General features: G+C 42.8%; 1 protein-coding gene across 1 annotated transcript in view; it reads right to left on the bottom strand.

Moving 5' to 3' along the window:
• Nucleotides 1-8,105: 8,105 nt before the first annotated feature.
• The window catches only part of GDF7 (growth differentiation factor 7), a 32,773-nt gene continuing 16,358 nt past the window's right edge, over nt 8,106-24,520 (bottom strand). Inside the window, exon 2 of the mRNA XM_077488847.1 lies at nt 8,106-10,468. Coding sequence (XP_077344973.1) covers nt 9,555-10,468 — 914 coding nt within the window. The 3' untranslated portion in view covers nt 8,106-9,554. The remainder of the gene's footprint in view (nt 10,469-24,520) is intronic.

Below are 24,520 nucleotides of genomic sequence, written 5' to 3'. Positions count from 1 at the left end.
TATACCAAGTTACCAGTCCTTATAAGAACTTTTGTGGAACAAGCAGGTTGTGTGTTAGTGATTAGCAGACTGTACGTCAGTCCCTATACCAATGAAGGACTGCTGCAGTATAGGGCAGCGGTCAGCAGTAGTGCACGGCAACCCTATGTATTGTGGACCGATAGCGGTCCTTACAGAACAGCAGACTGTACCGCACTCAAGCCTATGTACCGTAGCACCCTATACCAAGTTACCAGTCCTTATAAGAACTTTTGTGGACCAAGCAGGTTGTGTATTAGTGTTTAGCAGACTGTACGTCAGTCCCTATACCGCTGAAGGACTGCTGCAGTATAGGGCAGCGGTCAGCAGTGGTGCACGTCAACCCTATGTATTGTGGACCGATAGCGGTCCTTACAGAACAGCAGACTGTAACGCACTCAGGCCTATGTACCGTAGCACCCTATACCAAGTTACCAGTCCTTATAAGAACTTTTGTGGACCAAGCAGGTTGTGTGTTAGTGATTAGCAGACTGTACGTCAGTCCCTATACCAATGAAGGACTGCTGCAGTATAGGGCAGCGGTCAGCAGTAGTGCACGGCAACCCTATGTATTGTGGACCGATAGCGGTCCTTACAGAACAGCAGACTGTACCGCACTCAAGCCTATGTACCGTAGCACCCTATACCAAGTTACCAGTCCTTATAAGAACTTTTGTGGACCAAGCAGGTTGTGTATTAGTGTTTAGCAGACTGTACGTCAGTCCCTATACCGCTGAAGGACTGCTGCAGTATAGGGCAGCGGTCAGCAGTGGTGCACGTCAACCCTATCTATTGTGGACCGATAGCGGTCCTTACAGAACAGCAGACTGTACCGCACTCAAGCCTATGTACCGTAGCACCCTATACCAAGTTACCAGTCCTTATAAGAACTTTTGTGGACCAAGCAGGTTGTGTATTAGTGTTTAGCAGACTGTACGTCAGTCCCTATACCGCTGAAGGACTGCTGCAGTATAGGGCAGCGGTCAGCAGTGGTGCACGTCAACCCTATCTATTGTGGACCGATAGCGGTCCTTACAGAACAGCAGACTGTACCGCACTCAAGCCTATGTACCGTAGCACCCTATACCAAGTTACCAGTCCTTATAAGAACTTTTGTGGACCAAGCAGGTTGTGTATTAGTGTTTAGCAGACTGTACGTCAGTCCCTATACCGCTGAAGGACTGCTGCAGTATAGGGCAGCGGTCAGCAGTGGTGCACGTCAACCCTATCTATTGTGGACCGATAGCGGTCCTTACAGAACAGCAGACTGTACCGCACTCAAGCCTATGTACCGTAGCACCCTATACCAAGTTACCAGTCCTTATAAGAACTTTTGTGGAACAAGCAGGTTGTGTGTTAGTGATTAGCAGACTGTACGTCAGTCCCTATACCAATGAAGGACTGCTGCAGTATAGGGCAGCGGTCAGCAGTAGTGCACGGCAACCCTATGTATTGTGGACCGATAGCGGTCCTTACAGAACAGCAGACTGTACCGCACTCAAGCCTATGTACCGTAGCACCCTATACCAAGTTACCAGTCCTTATAAGAACTTTTGTGGACCAAGCAGGTTGTGTGTTAGTGATTAGCAGACTGTACGTCAGTCCCTATACCAATGAAGGACTGCTGCAGTATAGGGCAGCGGTCAGCAGTAGTGCACGGCAACCCTATGTATTGTGGACCGATAGCGGTCCTTACAGAACAGCAGACTGTACCGCACTCAAGCCTATGTACCGTAGCACCCTATACCAAGTTACCAGTCCTTATAAGAACTTTTGTGGACCAAGCAGGTTGTGTGTTAGTGATTAGCAGACTGTACGTCAGTCCCTATACCAATGAAGGACTGCTGCAGTATAGGGCAGCGGTCAGCAGTAGTGCACGGCAACCCTATGTATTGTGGACCGATAGCGGTCCTTACAGAACAGCAGACTGTACCGCACCCAAGCCTATGTACCGTAGCACCCTAGACAGACCAAGTTACCAGTCCTGATAAAGAGCTTTGTGGAACAAGTGAGTTGTGAATGATTAGCAGACTGCAGCAGAAGGGCAGCAGTCAAGTATAATATTCTTTCTATATTTGGAAGAAAGAATATTATACGTGTACAAGCCTATTACCGTACCACTGATACCAGTCCTGAAAAGAACCTTTGTGGAACTAATAGTAACAGCAAGTCTTTAAAATTATCCTCACTGCCTGACACACTGCTTCCTGCCTGTCCCTATACAAATTGGCAAAAAAGAGTAGGCTGGAACGATTAGCTGGAACAGCTCTTTTGTGGACCTGATAGTAACAGCTAATGATGATGATGATGATGATGATGAAGAAAGACTAATCTGGCTGAGCTGTCCCTAAAATAGCAGCATACAGCGCTCTGTCCCTTTATCTAAACTGACAAAAGAAACTCAGGCTGCTGACCTAACACCTATACCAGTCCTGAAAAGAACTTTTGTGTACCAAATAGCTAGCGTTTTCTCTGTCCCTACTCCACACAGGATCCTTTCCCTACAGTGACAGAAGAAAGAATGTAAAATGGCCACCGGATCGGGTGTATTTATAGGTTAGGGGGAATGTCCAAGTGTCCATGAGCTGTCATGTCTCAATTGGTTGTCCTGTAACACATGATAAACGTGTCACGAAAGGTTAAAGTTCTTGTATACATTAAACACGTAAGTCCGCCGGGGCGAACGACGGAAAAAGGCGTTCGAACCCGCGGACGGCGAAAGTCGGAAATTCGCCGCGAAACGACCGCCGGGCGAACCGTTCGGCCATCACTAGTTGTCAACCCTATGTGACAATAACTGAAGCAATTACTAATCACCAGCACTTTCATATGAAAGGAAGAGGAGTGACCTACATGCTCCTCCAATCCTAATGGCATATTTGCCATTTGGCTCTACGCACTCTCTATGTGTGGGTGCTGGGAATGCTGGATTTTGATATCCATGAGTATAGGCTCTGACTTGCTTTTACACTTCAGTACAGGCAGACACTGGATGAAAGGCCCTTTCTTCTCCCTGGGCTATACCACAACACCACTGGACTGCAAATCAAGATTTCTGAGTCATGTCAGTAAACCATTTGCAGAATTTGAATGTAATGTTGTTGAATTCCATCTCTGCTCTACAGGACCAACTGGGAGCATTCCTAACCTATCCCTCGTTATATACAATAGAACATCACCCTCGGTAGCTATACTGCAACTGGGTGCACGCAAGGGGCAGCGCTCATTATAGGGGACTATAGGAGAAAAAGTCTTGCAATCTCAACTCTGAATTAAAACATATTCGTTGTTTTCTATAAAAGACATTCTGGACTAATGTCATTGGCAGCCAGAAAGAAAAATAACAGTAGTACATTGTTATTAAAAGTGTATTAGAAATGCAGAATCAGGAAAAAAAAAGAAAAGGTTTTGAATTTGGGAGTTTTCAACAAACATGATGGCAAAGAACAGAAAAAAAATGAAAGAGTTACATTGGTGACCCTGAGATTTGGTGTATAAGCCCTAAAATATATCTAATGCTCCTGAGTCTCCAATATATGAACATAGTTTGTGTATGGAGTGTTTCAGCCAAGCCTGCATGTCATTGTCCAGGTGTTTCCTGCACTATAGTCCAAGACTTGCCCTAACCTGCTCTGTATAGAGATTAACGCAGTATATCCTGTAGAGACACCAAGCCCTTCCCTCCAACATTGACCTACACTGCAGCCATTACTGAATCCACCCCATAGACAGATGAGATCACTTGGCAGGCTGTGTCAAGCCACTCACACGAGATTCTTAACAAATAAGGAAAAATATTCTGTTGGAAATGAATTTGTTGATATACCTGGGACCTACACTTCATCCAAAATTGTAAAACCCGGGAAACATTATACACAAAAAAACAAAAGCCTTATTGATAACCAGACAAAAGTGGGTATGTAAGAATCAGAATCTCTCCTCAAATAAATATAACTGTGCAAGCTTACTCATGAAAGATTAGGGCTCCATTCACACCTAAGCGTACTGCAGCCGCATCTGCTGCACCGCGGTTTTCATTTGAATGGGCCTCCATCTGCTCCAAAAACAAGCCAAAAAGGCTCATATACCAAATGTTGGCACAAAGCCATGTGCGTTTGGAGGCGTGATATTTGCTACGATGTGTGTGCGGGCAGAATCACATACCCTCAAGTGTGAATGGAGCCTTATATTTGCCCCTTATTCAGCTTTACCTATTTGAAAAAGGATTTTTCTCACTTTGCTTATTCAGGAAAAGAGACAAAGGGGGTTATTTACTAAAGGAAAATCCACTTTGCACTGAAAGTGCACTTGGAATTAAAGTCGCTGTAGATCCGAGGGGGACATGCAAGGAAAATAAAAAACACCATTTTAGCTTGCACATGATTGGATGATAAAATCAGCAGAGCTTCCACTCATTTCAGATCTACCCTTTGTATTTAGAACAACTGCACTTCCAAGTGGATTTGCTTTTTGTAAATAACCCCCAAAGTCTCTTTAAGGTGTACCTGTGCACAGATTATGCACAGTAAAAGATTTACAAATTCTGAAACAGCAGTAAAAGTACTTTAAAATAAGCCTTAGTCAATTCTCTAGCTATAGACATTATGAGATATTTATCAAGGCTGATTTCACATGGGCATGTCCATAGTCTGCATCCGCCTGCTCAGCTGGTAATCTCCCCACTGAGCAGGAGGTCGACAGTTCCGTGTCTGTTCTGCCATGCAGAGTGGACATGGACACAGCCCCGCTGTTTTCTATGGTGCTGTCATATGGAAACAGACCGCATGTCCATTTACATCTATCATCCGATCTGCTGTTTTTGGTGGACAGGATCAGATCGGATGGCGGCGGGTGTGAGCAGACACACCCGCTGACATCTGCCGCTCCATAGAAGAGACTAGAGGGTCCGATCAAGTCCGCTTGAAGAACTGAGAGGTGGACCTGATCAGAAAGCCCATGAGAAACCAGCCTAAAACTGAATCTGGTGCAGCTGCACATGGTAGCCAATCAGCTTCTAGCTTCAGCTTGTTAGCTTTAACAAAAAAAAAAACCTGGAAGCTGATTGGTTTCTCTGCAGAGCTGCACCAGATTTTGCACTCTCCAGCTTTAGTAAATCCCCCCCCCCCCCCCCATTGTGTCTTAAGGGGGGTACACACTATAAGAAAATTGATCTGATTCAGACTTTGCAAACAAAAATTTCCAAATGGACAAACTCCAAACTTTTCCTCGTATGTGAACAGAATGAATAATTTTCGTTTAATGTGTACCGTTTGCGGACGATTTTCATATGAGGAAAATCAAATACCAAAGACTGCACATGATCAGAAACAATTAGCAACAGGAAAAAAAGCCTTTGTCGTACAAGATTTTTCATACATTATTTCCTTCCTTGGTTCAGACTTGCTTTTGAAACAAAGACGAAAATCAGACGATCATTCAGCATATTTTTTCACAGTGTGTACCAGCCTTTAGTTCCCAAAAATCGCACTGAAATCTCAGCCATTTGCTATGGAGAGCAAATTTTGGCAGCCTGTCAGCCCTCAAATAAAAACACACAGCTGGAGTTTCTAGCTGTTAGTGATGGACTGAAACTGGACTCAAAGGCTTTTACCTAAACAGTATGGTAAAAACAGGCAATTGATCCAGGTTTTTATTGCCCGCCTACAAAATAACATGGTGGCTGCTCAAGTCTTTTTATATTGTTGCGGATGTGGTGCTTCACTTCGTAATGCTGCAGATTTAACTTGGCAGTTCACATTTTTTGGCAGTGGCACTTGTCAAATCGCATGCCTGCGCCTACTGCTTAGCATGCGGTTTGTTGGGAAACCATAAAAAGGCATTTAGCAGGTGTCAGTGTTGCCTCCTAAACAACCTGCAAACTGTTACTCAACCAACTCCAAAAAGCAATCCACCATGGAACTCTTTTCAGACTGGCAGTAGAGAGTGCTGCTCATGTAAACAAGCCCTATAGGTCCTACAGTAGGTGTTTACCCCCCCCCCCCCCCCCAAAAAAATTAAAAGCCAGCAGCTAAAAATTCTGTAGCTGCTGACTTTTAATATTAGGACACTTACCTGTCCCAGAATCCAGCAATGTCAGCACCCCAGCTGATTTTTAAATCAGGTCTCGGGTGCTGTCCCCCGCCATTGCTTGTAAGGGAAACCGGCAATGAAACCTTGCAGCTTCACAGCCAGTTCGGGCCGGCGGCGGGGGAAGAAGGAGGGGGGGGGGCGAACATCCGGGGGACCTAGCCGTGGCGAGGTCACTCGGAAGAAGGGATGGGTACCTTTGGGTGGAGCTTCACTTTAATAACTGCTGTTTTCTTTTATATTTTTACAATAGATAGCAAAAAAGACCAAACAAAAAAATAAGTTAACTCATTTTCTGTTGAAATAAAAAAATGCCAGGATAGTACAGTTGTACAAACACCTCCAGATTACCCCTTTTTGGAAAGTCAACCCCCTAAGGTAATCAAATTTTTTCCCAATTTTTGAAAAAATTATCAGTTTTGCCTCCTAAACACTGCAGTCTTTGTTGCGATCTTTGAGAATTAAATACTTTGCAGTACAAGTAGCTAGAGAGGTGAGAGGTGGTTTGTTTTAAAGCTTTTTTACTGCATGATAACAATATGTATATATATATATATATATATATATATATATATATATATATATATATATATTAATGTCTATAGTTTGTGCACATGCACACAACCTGCCCTCATGACCAACCTATACGAATACTGCCCTCCCTGCTGATCAGTTTCTCTGTCAGAGCCATTGAGAAATAATCAGTGCTTCCAGGATCTGAGGAACATGTATCCAACCCCATCATGTAGTGTCTGTGTGGAGTGGATAATTCCCAGTCTTGAACATTGTCACATGAGGATGCTGTGACATTCTAATTGCAGAGGAACTGTGTGGTTTGGGAACGTGGGTCTAAAGGTTGGTCAAGGGTGGGCTTTAGGGGAGACTGGCAGTTTGCCCTTAATAGGCAGCAGAAAAGAAATTTATTTTTTCTCAGATTTCCAAATGTCTTTCTTCACAATGCGGTTGCATTAAGAGGAAAAGTAAACAAATGCAGAGCTCTGTTATTTGGCACTGTTATGCACCCTCAGGAGTCCAACCCTTGCACAGCAGGTGTCCACTGACCCTTGATAATCACGCTAAATGGTCTGACTCAGATAATGAAAGCAAAACGAATTAAGGGGAACCCATAAATCATTCCTAATTTAACATGTATATAATTGTAACTACATAATAATAAAGGCCTGTAGACACGATAAGAAAATTGGAAGTAAAATTTTGTACGATCGGCCGATTATCTGATCGTTAGTATAGTGCTTTCGACAGCCGATTATGACTTTTCATACGACCCAAAACCTGAAGGTGCATGCTTTAAAATTTTTATGGAACGGGAACACAAAGTCTGATTTTTCTTTAATTTGTACAGTTTTCGTCCGAAAAAAATCATAAGAGCACAACTACGCATGCTCAGAAACGAAAGAATACAGCACAAAACAATTCAACACATTAAATCACTTCCGAAGTTGTATTCTGCCGTAAGAGAATTTTAATAAGTTGAGTAACCTCTTAATTTTCGATATGAGACTAGCAAGCTACAAAAAACGGGTGATTATTCGTCCGATAATCTGATCGTGCATACCAGGCTTAATATTCTTGCAACATACCAGCTATTAAATATCACACCTGAAAATTAGGTTAACAGATTAAATGTAATTGAAAAACAACACTTTTATTTTTTAGCTAAATCATTAGCTAAATGAGCAATATGATGATGCTGATACATTGTCCACTGAGTGGGAAGGTGGCACAGGAAGGTGCAAAACTGATGTAGGAAATGGGTGGTGTCACCTGCCTGAACAGAATTACAAATCCTTATTTTTTCTTTGCAGAAAAGGTTGACTCTATGGGGTTGATTTACTAAAACTAGAGAGTAACTGCACAATCTGGTGCAGCTCTACACAGAAACCAATCAGCTTCAAGGTTTTATTGTCAAAGCTTAATTGCACAAACTGAAGATAACCCCCAACCCCCCCCCCCCCCCCATGCATTTAAATTTCGTAGCTGTAATTCTGCTTTAAGGAAAAATATTTTATGGGAAAAATCATTAAGTACCTCTAAATATAATATGTGATGGGTCTTAAAGGTACATACATTTCCTAGTGTATTTATTTATTTATCTTTCCATTTATCTGCTGCTCTACTAGCTAAATACCTATAGCTGTATATATACCCATCTTCTGAATGCCCCATAATAATGCAAGCCACTGTGTTCCTGGGTTCCAAGTACCACCCTACCTCTTAGTTCACCCCAGCCTCACGCATACACACTGGAACATAAAAAGGAACTTGTACAACACTGAAGTTTGGAATAGGAGGTTGCACTTCTCAACAGAAATGTGTGTGAATACTTTCCCATTAAACAAATGGGGAAGAGCTCTGATTTTAGCATGATTGCAGTGCCTCCTGGACAGCATTGGGAATTTTTTGATTTTTTTCAGGTGTGCCCCGGTATTTCTCTGTAAATCCCCCAAACCACTTTTATTCCACATTTGACACTGCAAGACATGGCAGCAAAACTCTTTCCCTTTCTATACAGGAAGAAGGTTTTTTTTTTTGTTACGTATCTTACTCCATTATTTTTATATAGGCTGTTTAATGTTATCATAAATATTGATGTATTTAGTGCCAAAATCTTCAGCAGCACAGTAGAAGGTAAGTATGTACAGGAGCTGTAGTCAGTTAAATGGGTGTAGCTATAGAAATGAGATCCCTGCACAAATGTGCCTGCCGATTAATAGAAGGGATAGATACAAGTATGGAAAATATAACAGTAGAACCTGGCAAAACATTAGTTGTGGAAGAAAATCTGAAAATCTTCATTTGGGATTTTAGATGCTGTGGATCAGGGTTACCCTTTGCCCTGAAAAAGATGTGCTAAATGCACCCTTTAGGACTTGAAGGATTACTAAAAGTGTACTGCCATAGGTAAAGGCATTCAAAAGGAAGGAAGTAGTACGAGAGAAGTCTTGGAGATGTGTGAGTGAGAGCTGGTAGCCAAAAAGGAATAAAAACATCTCATGTGGTGATAATGTAGTATGCCTGTGGTCCTCAGAGGAGGTAATAGATTGTTTGGGGGCTTCAAATCTTGCTTATTGCCTTGAGGAACTTTAGACACTATGTACTGTGTAGAGGGTAGACAGCTGTGTCCACAGTTTTCATTTGGCAACAAGCAAAGGTTCAACTGTTCCCACTGGGCACAATGAATAATTTAAGGACCTTTACAACCATAAAGGAATAAGATACATAATAAATACAACATAGAAAGCACATTTTTTTTACTACCTTCCTTACAACATCAGGTTACACTTTAAACCTGGAAGAACTGTTTAGTGACACACAGGAGAATCTTAACACTTTGTGGTCTACCTCTGTTTGCCTTTTCATATCTGAATGTTTTTCTTTCTAATACAAAAGTACAGAAAGCACAATTATTGGCAGTACATAGGTAAGTGCTACCTGCAACCACAGTTTTCTACAACCATGTCTTCATACTGTTTGTAGACCACGTTGTTGCCAGAGTCTATGTATAGAATACTTATGGGGCTGAGTTTGGAAGGGACACAGCAGCTGGGTGGTGTGGACTCAGGGTCCATTGAATTCATTAAAGTCTGGATTATGGCATGGTTGGTAGGCTCCAGATGGGATCTTAGAGGAAAATCACACATACCCTCGCAATGGTAAGCTTCATAATCCAATGGGGCTATTATCCAGTCATCCCACCCAAGCTCTTTGAAGTTGACATGCAAGGGCTTCTTACTACACCTTGTTTTAGCCCTCTTGCCTTGCCCTTTGTTGTGACTTGTCCTGGTTGGCAACGTCGTCCTTTTCCTTCTTCTTTTAATGATGGACCTTTGGTCATGATCGGGAGGATCTAATCCTTTAGGGTTCTCCATTGACCTAATTTTGTCCCTTATCTCCTTGAAAAGATTCTCCTTCCTCTTAGAATAGGAGGAGACAACCAGCAAAGCTTTTTCTGGTTCTGCTAAGCCCAGGCGATTAAATCCAAGCTGGGCCGGTGATAAGTATTGGTCTGTGAGATCAGAGACTATCTTTAAGGTAAAGCACAAAGGCTCAGCAGGACTCTTCCTGTTGTCCATTGCTTTCCATACATTAAATACTTCCCATTTGGACAAGGTGGCCATCAGGTCAGCAGAACGGGAATCTACGAGGATGGGCTCCTGCCAAGTGGTGGCACAAGTGTAAAGATGAAGGTGAACAACGTTCCCGGAGTCTGATATTTCAAGGCTCATGTTTTCAGGTGGTTTGTGTAAAATCCTTAGCTCAGCACCCACAATCTCATCCAAGGACGACAATGTGCTGGTGTCAAACAGGTAATTCTGCTCCAGGGACTGAAGAGGAACTTTATCTGGAAAGGTATAAACACAGAAATGTATTATTCAAATTAATTTATTTGCTGCATGTCTATAGCACTGAAATTTCACAATAGCGTATAGGAGGGCCAATGACATTACCCTCTGTCCTGAAGGAGGTTACAATGCCCTTACCACAGTTTTACAGTTGCATGCATATATCTACTCTACATGCAAACAGGTAAATACATAGATGAAATATACAGTAAGTATGAGAACCGTTTTACCTGGAATAACATTAATAATTCTGTTCAAGCAGTCATGTGTTTAACAGCCTGGTGACATGACTATTTTGTTTTTCACTCATGCAGTTTCCAAGGTCAAATGTCCTATTGCTGGACAATGAATCTGCAGTGTAATACAGCTAAAGGCTAAGGGTTTACTGTCCATTGAGAAATCAAGTGACATAGGAAGCTAAATATGAAACAACTAGCTGGTTGTACATTTTGGAAGAAGTGTATAAACCAAAAGACTGGCCAAACATAATTTAAAACTCTTTGACATGTAAACAGAAATCAGCTTTGAATCTAGCTTGTCTGACTGGGGTTCTGCTTTAACTTTTTAGCATGTAATTGCTATATTATGGAAGAAAATCAAAAGAGCACATAAAAAAGTAAAATTCATACAAATCTCTGGACTAACATACAAACTTCATGCAGGTGTTATGATGTGAACCTAGGATACCAGTGCTGCATGGCAGGTTTGTTAAACACAAAATCACATTGCTAAATGCTTAGAAAGGTTGGGGAACCTTTAGATGCTTACTGTCATCATCCACTCTAAACCTAACGATAAAACTATATATTACAATATGACTAATGTTTTGTATTAATTATAAATCAGATTTTCTTTGTATTCCTATACATTGACCTTTACCCTTTGAACTAAGGATTAGTCTAATGTCCTGGTGCCCAAATCGTGTCCCCAAGGGCTGCATGTGGCTCTTTAGTGTATGATGTGCGATACTCAGACCTCAGCGGTCTGTATTGGGCATATTGAAAGGGTAAAATAATTGCCACCTGGTTTCAGCCAATCAGACAAGGCCAGAGGAGCCACTGCACCATTTCCAGGTGTAGAGGAGAGAGATGCATGTGGCGGGAACACCAGGATGGCGTATATTTGTTTCTTCGGGCATCAATTAACTACTAGTACAACAAGTGTTGGCTGAAGATATCCTGACCTTCTGCCCAAAGCAACTGCTGACCAATACAGGTGTGTGGTTGGCACCTCAGGGAGGATTTGCCCTATGCAGCAAAGATGGGGCAGAGCACATCGCCATTGTCTGCGGAAAATGCCAATGGGTCACAATCAAGCTGTAAGCCTGCAGTCTGTACAGACACTGGGGAGAGTTACTGTTGAAACTATTGCCAAGCAGCCTATAGCCCAATATCTTACAGGTAGACTTTTGCACAGAAATACCAGAACCTGCACACAAGTTCCTTAAGTGGTGGTGAAGTGACGGGGCAGCTTATAGGGCCAGGATCAGTGGTTGTCAGTCATACAACTGTCTGCAGACAGAGTGAGACCCTCATCTCCACCTATAGGGAGTCGCAGCCAGAGAAGACAACAGTGGCAGTTGCCACAGCCATCAAGGCCATCAAAGAAACAGTGGGCACGAAAGCTTCAGACAACAGCACTACACAAAGACCAGACCCATTAAAATAAAAATTCCCCACACATTTGGCAGAAGTTCCCGAGTATAAAAAGGACCTGGAATGTGGGAATATCCATTCATGAAGACAGAGTTTTGGTCAAGAAAATGGGTCATAGAGACCAGGAGTGGTCCACAAACATCTGGATGGAAAACTGGTCCAGGTCCCAAATCCTGATTTCAACTGGTAAGTTGTCATCGATCATGAAAATTTCTTCTTTAGTTCATTAACCTGTGGTCGTTGTATGGTAAGTGCCGAATATGTTTGCTCTCAAGCTCAATATTTCAAGGAACTGAACTGTTGCTCAAGCTCAAAGTGAAACCACCTTACATCAAATCCTTTCCCTCATATCCTTACAATTTAGGGAAAGGGAACTTCAGCAAATGTCTGGATGCAAGCTGACGCCAAGTTTGAGTGAGCAACTGCTGTGACATTGGGTAATTGTTTACCACAGTGGTCCCCAAACTGTGACCTAGGGGCCAGATACGGCCCTTTGCTTGCCTTTACCTGGCTCTTGGGCACCAACAATGGGGCACCATTCTTTCCACTGACACTAATGATGGGGCACTATTCCTTCCTCTCATATCAACGATTTGTACTATTCCCCCCACTAATAGCAATGATGTGTCATTGTATACTCCCAGACTGACATCAACAATGTTGCATTTTTCCTCCCATTGATACCCATTGATACCAATGATGGGGCACTAATCCTTCTCCTGATACCAACAATTGACAATATTCCTCCCACTAATACCAATAATGTGTTGTGTACTCTCATTGACGCCACAGCACTTTCTACTCAAACTGGCCACATTCCAGCCTCCAGAGAGTCTGAAGGACAGTAAACTGGCCCTTGTTTAGAAAGTTTGGAAACCCCCTGGTTTATCATATTAAGGAAGTTTGCACAAGGAGGGGAGGGGGGGACCTTGTGAAGTTCTTGTACACAAAGTTGTTCTCAAGCTTGCTATGTGAACTGAACTGTTGCTCAGCATAGGGAGCAACTCTTGTCACTTTCTCAAAAGAGGAGTCTTTAGTTGCTCAATGACAGATGCTGTGGCCTTGGCGGAAGGTAATGGCTCATTTAAAAAAAAAAACACAAAGAAGTTTATGTTCTATTTTGCAGAGGATGGATCTCTTGCAATAGTTTCTGAAGTGATGTTCTAAAAGTTTCTGCTCTTGTCAATGGCATAACTGCACTATCATTTGAAAAAAAGAGGAGTTTGTGCTCCTGATGTGGCAGGAAGGGAATCACATGCTAATGTCGGTCTAGCTGGGCGCTGCAATTCCTTATTTGTCTTAAGGACAGCTAGCAGAGCCAAGACTCATGCCACCTCAAAGGACTTTGTGACTTTGTGATAGTGTATTATTCCTGGCTAGGAAATAGCACTGTTATGCAAAGAATTTAATATAGTTGGTATAGATAGCTTTAGTTTGGATAGGATACATTTTTCTGCTTTGTTTTCCATGGCTCTGGAGGACTCTATGAGGTAAGATTCCTGTTTCTACTGTACATCATTTATTAAATGAAAGTAAAACTTATATGTGCTCTTTATAGTATATAGTATATTATATTGAGGCAACTAGGGGGGGATGGTTTAAGCTAAGGGTAGGATATAGTCTCTGAGTAGGAATGTTTGGTCAAGTAGTAGTGACTTATGAACTCTTAGCCCTTGTACACACGGTCGGACATTCCGATGGAAAATGTCCGATCGGGCTGTGTTGTCGGATAATCCGATTGTGTGTGGGCTCCATCGGACTATTTGCGTCGGAATATCCGACGGACAAAGTTTTAGAGCTGGGCTATAAAACTTTCCGACAACATGATCCGATCGGACTTTGTCCGATTGTGTGTAGAGAATTCTGATCGGACAAAGTGCCACGCATGCTCAGATCAAATTCCTAGACCAAAGCTATTGGCTACTAGCCTGAATGTAGTCCCGTCGTAACGAAATAACGTCGTCACGTTACGTACGATCGGATTTTCCGACAACTTTGTCCGACCATGTGTATGCAACACAAGTTTCAGACAAAATCCGTCCGACAAAATCCGACGGATTTTGTTGTCGGAATGTGCGACCGTGTGTACAAGGGCTAAAGTAAGCTGTTCGTATTTACACTAGTCTATTGCTTAGGATGTAGCATTTAGGATAATAGGATGTTCTGTGATTTTCTGGAAGGTAATCATAATAGGGATAGTGCTTCAACAACTGTAGTGTTTGGTAAAGATGTATACTTTAACTCTTTTACTTGAACTTTAGTTGAACTTTTTAGTTGAAAATGGGGATACTTCGGCTGAAGTAATGACATTTGACTTTTGAATGTGATTACTCTTGTAATTAGTTAGTAATAGGGTTTTAGTAAGATAGGCTGTACATGATAGTCTAAGTTTCTGGTTAGAGAAAACCTAATCTTTTGATGCCTGGGTCAGCTTTGAAGTATATTGGCACCGGAAACACAATCCTTGAATATATTCTTGTAACAAATTTTCTATGCTGTGAATTATACTATGTTTTACGTTTTTTTATTATATAGTAAAAAAAGACTGCGCTACTAAATGTCAACTCATGCTGCAACTCAAAGCGATATACAACACCAGACAAATAGTAAAAACAAATGGAGCTGCACTGTGTGGAATAAACTTACAAATAAAACAAATGTGTATACGAATGGTGAACAAACCACACATATAAATAAAATAATGTATCACCCCCCGATACACCATAGTGTATATAGTCCCAAAAAAGTCTACATAATAAATTTATATTGCACAAATATAGAAATAAAGTCCACTCACTGAAGTAAACCAAATGCGTGAGTATTGCTAGACACCCAGTGAGGACTCTTCATATAATGTGCAGTAATGTGTATCCACCACCTTATTAGATGTAGGCTTACCATGTCCCCCGAGACTACGTCCTCTGTGTGACGAAACACGTAGGGTGAGCGACGTGCTGATGTCACCGCATGTTGTCTCGCTCCGTACTGCACCGGCGAGTTGTTGTTTTTTATTTGCTGGCCGGCTTTATTTTATTGTAATTTAGCTCATTTGTGTGCATTGACTGATTTTATATCAGTCCTATTTATGACATTAAACCCTCGGATTTTACCTATGTTGGCCCCTTTGTTGTTTTTTAGGGATGCCTGATCGCTCCGTCTGTTTTTGCACCATCCACCCGCTGGATCAAGCGCAGTGTGTCTGACCTGGGAGCATTGCAGGAGGGACCGCACGATAGTGGATCATCCCTGATAGGAGGACGTGGGATCCATCATTTTTACAACAGGGGAGCTATACCAATTGGATAATAACATCACCCGTGACTGGGGGATATGCTCTGAATATTGGCTATCTGGTAAGCCTACATCTAATAAGGTGGTGGATACACATTATATGAAGAGTTGTCACTGGGTGTCTAGCAATATTCACGTATTTGGTTTACTTCAATGAGTGGACTTTTTTTCTATATTTGTGCAATATAAATTTATTATATAGACTTTTTGGGACTATATACACTATGGTGTATCGGGAGGTGATAAGTTATTTAATTTATATGTGTGGTTTGTTCACCATTCATATACACATATGTTTTATTTGTACGTTTATTCCACACAGCGCAGCTCCATTTATTTTTACTTTTAATGCTTATATTACCATCATGTGGAATACCACATGTCTTATTGTTAATTGTTAACTTCCCCTGACCCCTTCCCTGTTAGTGGGATACTCCTTTTTTTTTTTAAAGTATTTTAACAGGAGCTATCTTGCTCAGCCCATGAGGACAGGGCCTATTTTTGGTGGGGCAGTGAATGTAGCTCCCTCCTAGATTGGTGCTAGGTTAGCTAAATATAGCTACTGGCTCACTGTAATCAGTTGAACTGCATGTAGTTTTCATCTGTTCTGTGTTTCACTGGCTGCAGGGTTGACTGCTTCTCCCTGTCTGCCTGGAAAGGTTCTGGAGAATGGTGGGCTGGGAGAGTCAAATCGGCAGTTGAATATTTATGCAGCCCTGGTCAATCCCTGGGGAGAGGTACGCAGATGGTGGTTGGAAAGGAGCATAAATATTCTGAGACAAAGAGCAGAGGGATTCTTGTCCTAGAGGAGGAGATCCCAGCCTGGAGGGCTACTGCCCTCCCAGCAGGCTTGCCATGTTTCTGCTGTTCATCGGGGCCCCAGCTAGGTTAGCTGGAGATCCTATTCTACTGAAAGTTGCTGGAGCTGACTGAGGGACATTTGTCTGGGTATCTTATCTGGTATCACTGGAAAAAGTGTCTGGAAGATATTGGAAGGAGGTGTCCAACTATCCAAGGACATTAGTAAATACAGACTGGAGTGAGAGAACTCTGAAACTGTGGGCTGCTGTTATCCCTTAAGGCTAGGTTCACACCGGAGCGATGCGGGAACGCCGCGAATCCGCAGCGTTTTCCCGCATCGCATGCCTCCCGCCGGCAGTTCACACTGCCCTATGCGGACTGCTGGGAGTGTCAGTGAAATGTTAATGACACCCCCAGATCAGTCCGCATATCGCAGTGCGATCTGCAAACTCGGACAGGAATCGGATCGCATGGTGTGAACACCCATGCGATCCGATTCTGCTGCGGACCAAAAAAAGGGTCCCATGCGAGTTTGCGGCGGGTGCGATGCGAATTCAGCCATACTATCTGTATGGCTGAACTCGCATCGCACAGAGATCCGATGTGATTTGCACTGCAGTGCGGTGCGAATCACATCCGGGTCTCCCAGCCGCAGCGGTGTGAACCCAGCCTAAGACCCCTTTCACACTGGGGCGTTTTTCAGGCGTTTTTCATGCGCTTTAGCGTTAAAAAATACGCCTGAAAGAAGCCGCAACTGCAATCCCAATGTAAAAGCCCGAGTGCTTTCATACCGAGATCCCTTTCATACTGGGGCGTTTTTCAGGCGCTTCAGCGTTAAAAAATACGCCTGAAAGAAGCTGCAACTGCAATCCCAATGTAAACGCCCGAGTGCTTTCACACCAAGGCGCTGCGCTGGCAGGGCGTCAAAAAAAGTCCTGCAAGCAGCTTCTTTGCAGCGCTTTTGGAGCGGTGAATAAAGTGCCCCTTCCCATTGAAATCAATGGGAAGTGCCTGTAAAACGCCAGAAAAACGCCTGAAAAACGCTATTGGCAGCAGCGTTTTGTGGGTGCTTTTAACCCTTTATTTGGCCACTAGCACGGGTTAAAAGCGCCCCAATAACGCTCGAAAAACACTGGTAAAGCGCTGCTAGTTTAAGCGGCGCTTTATGAGCGTTTTTTGGGCGCTGACATTGTGAAAGGGTTCTTAAAGCACTTGGGCTTTCACATTGGGACTGCAGATGAGGCTTCTTTTAAGCGCTTTACAGGCGCTTTTTTTAATGCTAAAGCGCCTGAAAAACGCCTGAAAAACGCCCCAGTGTGAAAGGGGTCTTAGTGCTAAAGTTAGTTTGCTCAAAGGGGACATTGTGCCTGGTTTCCTGGTATAGCTCAGTCCACTAACTGCGTGTGCAAGGACTCTGCTCATAATAATAGGAGGAAGGTTGGTGTCCTCAAGTTGCTGCTAGAGTTACTGGAGTATCCCACAGTCGCCCTACTATTATCCAAGTTCAAGTTCTGCAAAAAAGAATCAGAAAAGCTTACCTCTAAACTGTTCATTGAGCCAAAGGAGTGACTTTGACTGTGTTCCTGGCTGCGGATTCAACTATGGGAAAAGACCCTATGGACCTTAAACTGCTGCAGGGGTGAGCACTACATGTCAATACTAAATTCCCTCTGAATGTGGACATTAAAATTAATTATTATTTAATTTTTTTTGCTGTTTTCAGAGATTCAAATCTTTTTTGTACATTAGTAAATTATTATGATGGTATTATTTGGCTTTGGTAGCCTACCCCAACATATTATGCATCATTTTTGGGACACATAGGGTTTTGGTAGCAAGTTTGAAAACATTTTATAGGTAGAAATAGCAAACATTTTGAAAAACATTTATTTCCATGTAATTTTACCTAACGTTACATTAATTTGTGCAGCCCCAGCTATTCACCCCTAAATATTACCTACAAAGCCTTCTGACTAAAGTGATTTTACATAAATACTGTATGATTTTTATGTAACAACGAAAAAACTCACAGTGAAAGTCTGTGTTTTGATTTAGGAATTTTTTTTTCCAGTTTCAAAGTTATATTGCGATACCCATGGAAAAATATCAGTTTGAGTAAATTATTAGTTTAGGATAAGATCAAGTTGATGACATGATAGCTAAATTTTCACATTTTTATCCACCAGCCTGCGCAATTTCAGTCTCATTTCCTTGCTCACAATTACCTCCAAACTTCTAGAATACTTAGTCTAAAACCATCCAAGCTGCTACCTCACTGATAACCTTCTCGACCCCTTACAGTCTGGCTTTCACCCACAACAATCCACAGGAACTGTCTTCCTAAAACTCACGATTGCGAAATCTAATGGCCATGATTTAGTGCTCCTTTTAGACCTTTCTGCTGCCTTTGACACGTATGGCCACCTACTCAAAAACTCCACTCCCTTGGCCTCAAAGACTCTGCTCTCTCCTGGTTCTCCTCCTACCTCCCTAAGCACTCCTTCAGTGTCATCTAAAATTCTACCTCCTCTTCTCTCCCTCTGTTCATAAGGGTCCCCTAAGGTTGTATTCTGTGGCTCTTTCTATTTTCTATCTATACCTCCTCCACTGGTCAGATGATAACTTTGCATGGTTTTCAAAACCATTGCTATGCTAATGGCATGCAAATCCAACACTGCAATGCTCAGCTCACCCCTTAAATCTCTTTGCGCATCACTAATATACTAAATGAATGACAAATTAGTTTGAATGTAATGCCAATTCCTCAAACTCCACCTTTCAAAAACCGACCTCACAGAGCTCCAAACTGTTTTTTCTTACACGTTGTAATGATTCCCTGTATGTTGCCCGGGTATTGTAAAGATTGCCCCGTTGTTGCCAACGTATTGAAACACTTCTCTGTGTGCTGCTGAATTGGGGAAATGTCATACTTGCTATCCTGCTGCGGCGGGATCTCCAGTTAGGACATGGCAGAGAGGTAACACTCTCCTGCTTGCATGTGTTTCTGCCTTGCAGGCTGGATGAGTGAGAAACCACTCTCTTGCCAACAACTTCCATTTTTAAGCTGGCAAAGCTTGGGATTGTTCTGCATATTCGCGAGATCCTGGTTCTGGTGACTTCATGATGAGAATCGTAAACATAAAATGAACCTTATTTGTACAGATCCCTAATTTGTTGACCATGTAATAACAATACCCCATTTGTTGACCACATATTGCCCGTTTGTTGCCCATGCAGAGGCGTAACTAGAACCTTCAGGGCTTCAGTGCAAGAAATCATAAAGGGCCCCCCTGACCCCCAGTCAAGGCCCCCCACCACAGTGGCGGAACACTAGGGCCTGGTCGCAAGTGTGATCTTTGCGACCCTGAGAGTTCCGCCACTGGTGTCCGTAGTTTTTTAATTTTGTTATTTAATTTTTTTATAATTTTTTTACAATTTTATTTTATTTATTTACTTTTTTTTACAATTTTAGTTGTAAAAGTTCCATTTACAGGTCAATGACTCTATTTATTAAAACAAGGATGAGGCCAGTATTTACTCGCTCCTTCCCTGCTCTCCATCCTGACAGATCCCTCACAGCAGGGAGCGGGAGAGGGGAGAGGGAAACTTGGTAGTGCTCTGATCCCCTTTGCTTTCCTCCTGCAACCTCTCAAAGGCTGCAGGAGGAAAATGGAAGGGGATCAGGTGTTCTATTTGCCGCCCCTCCTATCCAAAGTGTATAGGGGCCTCATAGGCCCCATGCTGCATGTGCCTGGGTCAGAATTGCAACCCCTGTACATATGCCCCTGTGCCTATGTATTGTAATGATCTTCTGTTGGCCACATATTGTAAAAATTGCCTATTTGTTGCCCATGTATTGTAATCATTTCCAGTTTGTTTCCCTGCATTGTAGTGATTCCCTGTTTGTTGCCCACTAACTGGAAGTATTGTCCTTATCTTCTACATATTTTAGTGGTTTGCTGTTTGTTGCCCAGTTATTGTAACAATTGCCATTTTTTTGCCTGTGTCTTGCCAAGTCATTGATGTTTGTTTGGAGGACCATAATACTAAAATGTTATCCACTGTAGGCCTGTCACTATTAAGTCATACTGCACCCCACTTCCCTACAATGTGACAGATTCTCTTGACACGCCACCCAACGCCCTTCAGTTTCTCCATCGCTGTATTTATCGGTTGACTTCCCAGCAATACCCAGTACTTCCAAACCTGATGGAGCACGTGACTTACTCCCAAAATGCAATGCTTGGGACTGAGGGATGAATCACCAGGCCTAAACATTGTCATATAAGAAGGGGAGAAGCTCTTTAACCACGTATAAGCTCCAACACAGAATGGAATGGAGCTTACCCATAAATTGAGCTCAGGGCACTGACAGATGAATGCGATAGTGGAGTAACACAGGGAAGATGTCAAAGAGAAGGTTGGCTTTTTAAGAGAACCTGTCATAGTTATTAAATATATGAGTTTTTAAACTGTTGTTTTAAATCTGTTTATATACAATATATACAGCATATACAATCTTTGTTTAACAAATAAACATTTGCAGCTTGAGCTATTCATCTTTGTGCACAACTAGATTTTCTCTACAGGCTGTAAAGAGATGGCCTCTCCACATGTGAAAAGGAGACAAGAGCGCCACCTCCTGGCTAACAAAGGGAAACATTTTACGATGCAATATTTTGTGTTTACCTAGAAACAAGAAAACATTTTCTATTTTTTGTAGTCCTAATTATAAACAAAAAGTCAAAACTTTTTTTTATTCTTTTTGTATAGAATAAGGAAGGGTTAAAGCTGAACTCCAGCCTTACCTTCAGTCTTGTCCAGTTGTACAGGCTCCTTTCCTGCCATAAAATAGCTTACTCTGATTTTACTGCACACTCTGAGCTTCTCTCAGTGTTCATTTGAAGCTGCAGAAAGTCAGACAGACCCTGCCTCAATTCCTACCTGCAGGATGTCCTGCATCATCTTACGCTATCTTCCTAAGCCCCTGTACACATGGTCGGAGATTTCGACAACCAAATCCGTCGGATTTTGTCCGTCGGATTTTGTCCATCGGATCTTGTCCGAAACTGTTGCATACACACGGTCGGACTAAGTTGTCGAAAAATCCGATCATTCAGAATGTGATGACGTAATTTCGTTACGATGGGACTACGTTCAGGCTAGTAGCCAATAGCTTTGATGTAGGAATTTGATCTGAGCATGCGTGGCACTTGGTCCGATCAAAATTCTCTACACATGATCGGAGTATGTCCGATCGAACCAGTTGGTCGGGAAATATTTCCAACATGTTGGAAAATTGGATCCGAAGGATATTCCAACGGAATCAGTCAGATGCATACCACACACAGTCGGATTATCCGATAACACGGTCCGATAGGACACATTCCGAAGGATTCTCCGACCGTGTGTACAAGGGCTTAGTCTTACTATCCATGGCTTATTTTATTTTATTTTTTTTGAATCATGGAGGCTCAGCATCACACGTGGGCATCACCTAGGTCAGTCTGCATGCAAATGCAAACTGCTTAGGAACCCTCACTCATCCCGGCCAACATCCGCCCATCAAGACATTCTTATATATTGCTTCAGCGTTGGGGCTTCTTGAGAGGTGTACTAAGGCAGGGTGCTTTGATGTTTTTAGGAAGCTATGTACAGCGCTCTACCATCACCACCCACCTGCTGCATGCTTTGCATAGAAAAGCACAGAGACTTAGTGATGGCATCACTGGGTCTAATATACGGTATGTAATGAAAGAGGAAACGTTTTATTTAAAAATGTCATTAGAGTGTTGATGAGGTGTGAGTAAGAAGCCAGGGAAAGCAAAGAATAAGCAGAATAAATACCAGCTTTAAAACCCCTGAATTTTCGAAATCCTCAAAGGACCCCTTCATCAGGCATGTGAGGTCACATGTCTGATGAAGGGGTCCTCCGAGGCTCCAAAATGTTGCTGTTTGCTGTAACGATGTGATGGCTGAATAAAGCTTTGGACCCATTTTTTGGAGACCCGTGGTGTGCTGGTGACATTCCTCATTCTATCTGATCTGGATGGAGGAGCAACAGAGACACCTTTTGGGCTGGTGGGCAGCAGCATTATCAATCTGGGGCAGTGGCATAGCTCTCATGGCATGGCCCTACCAGCAGAAAAAAATGTGTTTTTATATATATATATATATATATATATATATATATCACAAAAGTAAGTAACCCCTGTAAATATTTTATTATATCTTTTCATGTGACAACACTGAAGAAATGACACTTTGCTACAATGTAAAGTAGTGAGTGTACAGGTTGTATAACAGTGTATATTTGCTGCCCCCTCAAAATAACTTAACACACAGCCATTAATGGCTAAACCACTGGCAACAAAAGTGAGTACACCCCTAAGTGAAAATGTCCAAATTGGGCCCAATTAGCCATTTTCCCTCCCCGGTGTCATGTGACTCAGTGTTACAAGGTCTCAGGTGTGAATGGGGAGCAGGTGTGTTAAATTTGGTGTTATCGCTTTCAGTCTCTTATACTGGTCACTGGAAGTTCAACATGGCACCTCATGGTATATAACTTTCTGAGGATCCGAAAAAAAAGAATTGTTGCTTTACATAAAGATGGCCTAGGCTATAAGAAGATTGCCAAGACTCTGAAACTGAGCTCCAGCATGGTTGCCAAGACCATACAGCGGTTTAGCAGGACAGGTTCTACTTGCCATGGTTGACCAAAGAAGTTGAGTGCACGTGCTCAGCGTCATATCCAAAGGTTGTCTCTTCTTGCTTCCTGCTAGGCATCCAATAGTAGTGCCTGTCCTTTCAGCCAATCGGGTGATGGGTATCAGACCTCCGCTACCTGATTAGCAGAGAGATGGTTCAGTGTTAGAACAGCAAATATTAATTTGCTTTTCTAACACATCTGGGTGGACTCCGAGCGCAATGCTCTGTGCTCCGAGTCCACCTTTTTGAAGCCTATTAGCGCCTATGGCTCCAATCAGGTGCTTAAAAGAAACACCCCCACCGCTGTAGTTCAGGCGCCTAGTGTCCTAAAAGGGGCCAGACGCAGCAATAGGGGGTGGCGGTGGCGGCCATGCAAAGATTCATGCAAAGAGAGGCTGGCTGGAGAGAGGGGGCGGCACCCGTAATGGATGGGCCGTCCCTGCAATTGTATTTAGAAGAATTGATGCTGGTTTGAAGCCAAATATTGATTTGGTTTAGAGTTTTCTTCTGTTCGCTCACTTTGCATTTCGTAGATTGATACACATAAACAGTTAAAATATATATTTGTGAAAGCATTCCTACAACATTTCTTCACACAGTACTTTATACATATATAATGTTACATAGTTGGTAAATGACTTCCATTATCCCCAAATCCTCCCCTTCCAGCACTAATCCACCCTTTTACCAGAAATCCCCCCTCCCAGCACAAATCTTCCCCTGAAATCCCCCCTTCTAGCACAAATTGCACCACCCAGCACAAATCCTCTCTCCCCTCTAGCCTTAATTCTCCCTCCTCCAATTTCCCACCCCCCTTCTAACATAAATCTTCCCGCCTCCCACCCCCCCCCCCCTTCTAGTACAAATTACCCCTCCCCAGCCAACCCTCCTTCTTGCACAAATTCCCTACCTCCCTCCCTAATCGCCCCACCCCCCCTGCACAAATACTTTTACTGTTCCCATCACTTTTCCTAGCAAAAATCCACCCCCAGCACACGTCTTTGTTACTATCCCACCCCCTTCAGGTCATATGGCCCCAGTGCAATTTTCCCTCCCTGAAACCCTGAAACAGACCTCAGATCACCGCAGCTCAATACAGGGAGACATCCCCCATCCCAGCTCCACCTCTTGTGCATAGTTGACATCAGAGCACAGGAGGAACCTACCTTCCCTCAGCTATGACATATTTTGACATGCATTGGTAAAAAGGTAGTTGGCATGGAGAAATGCCACCTGCTGCAGAGGGGGGAAACATAGCGTTGGGACTCGGGGCACTCTGCAGGAGATGCAGGACAGGTGCCCTGGGTGTCTGGCACTAGTGTGCTCCTAAGTATAAACAGAAAAGTCAGTGCTACTACCCATACACCACATAGATACCAGAGCTCCCAGGTGCTCGATCCACAGTCGCTGGCTGAGTAATGTGGAAAAAATGATCCGTACTCCATTTGTGGCTCTTAAAATGTCTTAATTTTATTGAATAGCCACAGTGAAGAAATGCAGATTAAGTCAGTTAACGCGTTTCAGCCTATAAGGCCTTAGTCATAACTACATGGTTAATAATATAGGCTGAAACGCGTCAACTGACTTAATCTGCAT

Source organism: Lithobates pipiens, unplaced genomic scaffold, assembly GCF_037356315.1.
Source record: "Lithobates pipiens isolate NorthernLeopardFrog02 unplaced genomic scaffold, aLitPip1_a1.2 Scaffold_18, whole genome shotgun sequence".
In the NCBI taxonomy this organism is placed as follows: Eukaryota; Metazoa; Chordata; class Amphibia; order Anura; family Ranidae; genus Lithobates; species Lithobates pipiens.
Note: the sequence above shows the minus strand (reverse complement) of the source record. Positions and strands in the feature narration are given on the sequence as shown.